At 39.7% G+C, this 4,497-nt stretch overlaps 1 protein-coding gene across 1 annotated transcript; it reads left to right on the top strand.

The window, feature by feature from the left end:
• The first annotated feature begins 371 nt into the window (after positions 1-371).
• LOC142336531 (uncharacterized) lies at positions 372-2,630 on the top strand. Its single transcript, XM_075385439.1, has 3 exons — positions 372-586; positions 1,166-1,987; positions 2,246-2,630. Exons 1-3 carry the CDS (start codon positions 372-374, stop codon positions 2,628-2,630), a joined length of 1,422 nt encoding a protein of 473 aa, XP_075241554.1.
• Positions 2,631-4,497: the final 1,867 nt, after the last annotated feature.

Consider the following 4,497-nt stretch of genomic DNA (forward strand, 5'->3'; position numbering starts at 1 on the left):
ACAAACCTGGGAAAGTCAGGCGTGTTGCAAACGCTGCATCTGTTTTTATGACGCAATCGCTAAACAAAAATCTTCTGTCATGTCCCGGCCTTCTCAACAACCTGATCGGCTTACTACTCCGCTTTCGCCAGGATCCTGTCGCAATAATGGCAGGAATTGAGGCCATGTTCATGCAAATTTGCATACGAACAGAGGATCAGTCTTGTCTCTGTTTTCTTTGGCCTTCAAAGAACTCCATACAGCAGTTCCAGTATACGCAACTCATCTTTGGAGCCAGACGTTAACCAACTACAGCAATATTTGTGCTCCAACAAACAGCAAAAGACTTCGGAAACAACGCAACAAAATATTTGATACGCAACAGTTTCTACATGGATGACTTTGTACATTCGTTTGTCAATGAACAGGAAGCTCAAGACTTGCGACAAACCCTATCTAAAGGAGGTTTCTGTCTGACTAATTTTGTCTCAAACTCTGTTCAATGTCTTAGCAAAACACCCAAAGAACATTGTGACAATGAAAAAGACAAACATCGTCTCTTAGGTGTAATGTGGAATACAATTAATGATACTTTCTTCCACCAGAAGTTTGCCAAAGTTCAGGAAGACAAAACGGACTACACACTCAAAAAGCTCCTTTCCTTAATTGCATGCTTGTTCGATCCATTAGGAATCATTGCCCCATTATTGATTACACTCAAAATCATCTTGCAGGATAATTGGAAAGAAGGACTTGCATGCGATGATCTCCTGTCAGATGAGAAACAGAAAGCAATAAAAACTTGGATAAAGCAATATCTAAATGTGCCAGAAATAGCAATGCCACGATGTTTTGTTTCTCCGAACGAGCCATCTCCGATAAACTAGTTACATTGTTTCTGTGATGCCTCACAGCTGGCTTATGGAGCAGTCATATACATCGGATCTCAGTCAGCTAACGCCATTTTAACTGGGTTTGTTATAGCTAAAGCTAAAGTTGCGCCACTAAAGCAAATCAGTACCCCGAAACTTGAATTGCAAGCAACCGTTCTAGGATGCAAACTAATGCAATTTGTTTCCAAGCAGCTCACAATACCAGTTACCTCAAGACACTTTTGTAGCGACAGTGAAGCTGTCCTTGCCTGAATCAAAAGCAAAGACAAGGTGAAAACTTTTATTGCAAATAGAGTGCAAGAGATCCGCAACAACACAGACGTCTCCAAGTGGCAGCATATCAGCGGAAAGCTCAACCCCGCAGGCCATGTATCCCAAGGAACACCAGCCTGTGATATTATTGTGTTCTGGTTAACACCTCCAGCTTTCTTAAGTGATCCCGAAAGCCAGTGGAAGAACTCCTTGGGTAAAAAGGAGGAGACAATTGTCACAATGAAAACTTCGAACGATGAATGTATTATCCACGTCAGGAGATTCTCAAAGTGGACGAAGTTAATGAGCTCTATGGCTTTTGTCATTAGGTTCATAAAGAATCTCAGATTGAAACAAAGTGGCAAACTAGAACTCGACGACATTAACGAAGCCCGAATTTATCTCTTCAGAAAATCGCAAGCGAAGTCCTTCAAAGACGCCATCAAAGACATGAAACAACACAGGCCTTTGTCAAAGAAAGATCGTCTGCTCTGTTTGTCCCCTCTCTTTGAAAGTGGACTTCTTCGCGTTGTTCGCAGAACAAAACGAAGCTCGTTACCCTTTGACGCCAAGCACCACATCATCCTGGACTCTAAAGAGCACAGCATTCAACTCTACATACAGAATTGCCACAAAATTTGTATGCACATTGGAGTGGAATACACTCGCAACTACATACAACAGAGATGCCACATTCTTGGAATCAGAATCTTCCTGAGAAGTTTCGCCTGCAAATATTTCGACTGTCGCCGCTTCCGAGCACAGGGTATACAGCCACCGATGGCAGACTTGCCAGACATTCGTTTCCAGGAAACACAGTCACGAGTCATCTTCACCAATGTCGGCGTGGACTACCTTGGACCGTTTGCCGTCGTTCACCGATATACAGAAGTGAAGACTAACATCTGCCTATTCACTTCTTTGGTTACAAGAGCAATTCACCTGGAAGATGCAGAGGACCTCAGCACAGACAAATGTTTGACAGCAATCCGACGTTTCATCGCTCGACGCGGTTGTTCCTGTCAGACAACGGATCCAACTTCCTGGGAGCAAGAAAGCAGATCAGAAGAAGACCACTGATGTTGGACCACGACTACATCAAAGATCAGCTACTGAACCAGTCTGTCGAATGGAAGCTCAACCCTCCTTCTCTTGAACCTCGGTTCCGCAAAGCTCACCCCAGATGTCTTTGCCACGATCGTCAGTGAAGCCGAGTTTCTTGTCAACTCGCGTCCACTCACCCACGTGAGAAGCAACCACGAAGACGACAACCCACTTACACCAAACCACTTCTTGCTTGGAAGGCCCTTCTGCAATGTTCCTGGAGCCGTTTTCTACGAGACACTTACCTTGAAGAGTTCGGCATCGACACAGGTGAAGCGGAGACTTCAGCAAATTTGGAAGAGGCTGCTAACCGAGTTTGTTCCTTCGCTGAACAAACGACCGAAGTGGACGTCTCGTGAAGCAGCTTTGGAAGTGGATGATGTTGTTTGGCTTTTTGAGTAGTTTACACCAAGAGGAATCTGGCCGCTGGGACGAGTCACACGGACTTTTACCGGCCCCGACAACATAGCTAGGTCGTGCGAGGTTAAAACCGCTTGAGGCAAATTAAACAGACCAGCAGTAAAACTTATGCAAGTTTACCCCAAACCCACTTGCAGGTTAGGGTTAGGTTGTGTGGGCCTCGAGCATGTTAATGCCTCACATTAACTTCGATGATTTTACCGCAATTGTAAGATTGATTCTTATGACTTTATTATCCAAAATTGTAAGAGAATGAGAAGTCGACTGTAACCGTAAAATGTAAAATGTTGTTATTGATGTATAAAGGAATCAAACAAGAGAAACTATGGGAATTGAAACCTTGAAGATAACCTTTATCACTGCGGGATCAAGCGTTATCAAAGAGACACGGGTCAATCGGATGAAGATTTTCTTTTTTACTTGCAACACAGACAAAACAATTGAGATCGTTTTGTATAAGTTGCAACAAATTGCAACAAGCAAGTAAGAAAACTTTTGCTAATTTAAAATCTTTTGTCATTGTAATACGCACAAATTAAGAGAATAGTTAGTGGAATTTAGTTGCAGTGTTTTCTAATTATTTTTCCGTGTGCTTTTTGCATGATAGTTTACGAATTTCAGTTACTAAAAATTGCCAAACCTTATTACAAAATTATAGCCTTTGTTTCTATTTTTGAAGGTAGTTGGTGTCCACCAAATTGGAACGAATAATAGGTTAAATTTCACAAAATATTTTTAAAATTTTGTTGTCTGCTTTACATAAAATGTCGTCTTTTTAAAACAACGCAAATAAACGAAGCAAGCCAAATGAGCCAATTTATGCGATGTTGCGGTGGTTGTACAGAGACACTTAAACCCATACTAAAACAACCGGGTTTTGTAAAAAAAATCTATATATATATATTCATTTATCAAGATTAGAGTCAACTCTCAATTTTCTCTGCATACAAAACTAAAAACTTCATAAAAACAATATTTGAATTATTTGTTACCAACTGTTTTCATTTTACAGAATTCGTACTGTTACAGTTTTCAGTTTCATTCTCAGAGTTCAATTTTCTTCCATCATTTGTTCATGCTGCTTCTATAATTGAAGAAATCGCGTCCAGGCAGCTATTGACAATCCAACGCATAATCCGGTAGATTTATAAACGTCGGAGACCCTAAAACGCAGAAAGTGTGAGAGGATTGAAATGTATCAGAAAATCGTAAATGGATTGCCTAAACTGATAATCTTTATTAATTGATGTGGTCTCCAGTAATTGGAAGATTAAACGAATTCATTAATTGGTTAAATATCAATTAGATGGAGATCATCGACAACAGAGAATTTTAACTAATGAACTACACTAATGAAGGGTACAAAAAACATACTATCATTTTTTTCATAAATTTGAATCAATTTGCAAATGGTTAATTTTGTATTTTTAGGCTTTTAGGCTTTTCAAGTGTCGACAGTGACAATAGTTCGTCGCTCGTCGCATATTATAACGTTGTGTAGCTGCTGTACAATATCAAAAATCGATATGTTCAGTGTGAACCATAATAAAAAAAATTTGAGCATTTAATTTTTCACAAAAATCATTATTTTGCCCAAAACTTTATAGCTGTAATTTTTTACTAATAACTTGAGACCAAATTAGTTCTTCTGCGCTTTGATAAGGCTATATAATTGCAAAGCTGCTAATTCTCTTCTTATTTCTGTGGTCGACTCTTCTGAATTTATGCAGCAATTAGGCTTTTCTTTTCTTTATTTCGTTCTAATTGACGCGCCCTTGGTTGTTTTTTAAATTAGATAATTTATTCGTAGATGACATTGATGATGTGGTCAACGTGACAGTGATTGTAG

This window comes from Convolutriloba macropyga, chromosome 3 (genome assembly GCF_964194025.1).
Source record: "Convolutriloba macropyga chromosome 3, txConMacr16.3, whole genome shotgun sequence".
NCBI classification, from domain to species: Eukaryota; Metazoa; Xenacoelomorpha; order Acoela; family Convolutidae; genus Convolutriloba; species Convolutriloba macropyga.

Excerpts from the sequence above, each read along its gene's own strand:
- LOC142336531 (XM_075385439.1), top strand. The coding sequence starts at position 372 with ATGGATGACTTTGTACATTCGTTTGTCAATGAACAGGAAGCTCAAGAC. Across the intron at positions 587-1,165 it reads GATACTTTCTTCCACCAGAA|AGTGCAAGAGATCCGCAACA; the intron begins GTTTGCCAAAGT and ends TATTGCAAATAG. Across the intron at positions 1,988-2,245 it reads GGCGTGGACTACCTTGGACC|TCTGTCGAATGGAAGCTCAA; the intron begins GTTTGCCGTCGT and ends CTACTGAACCAG.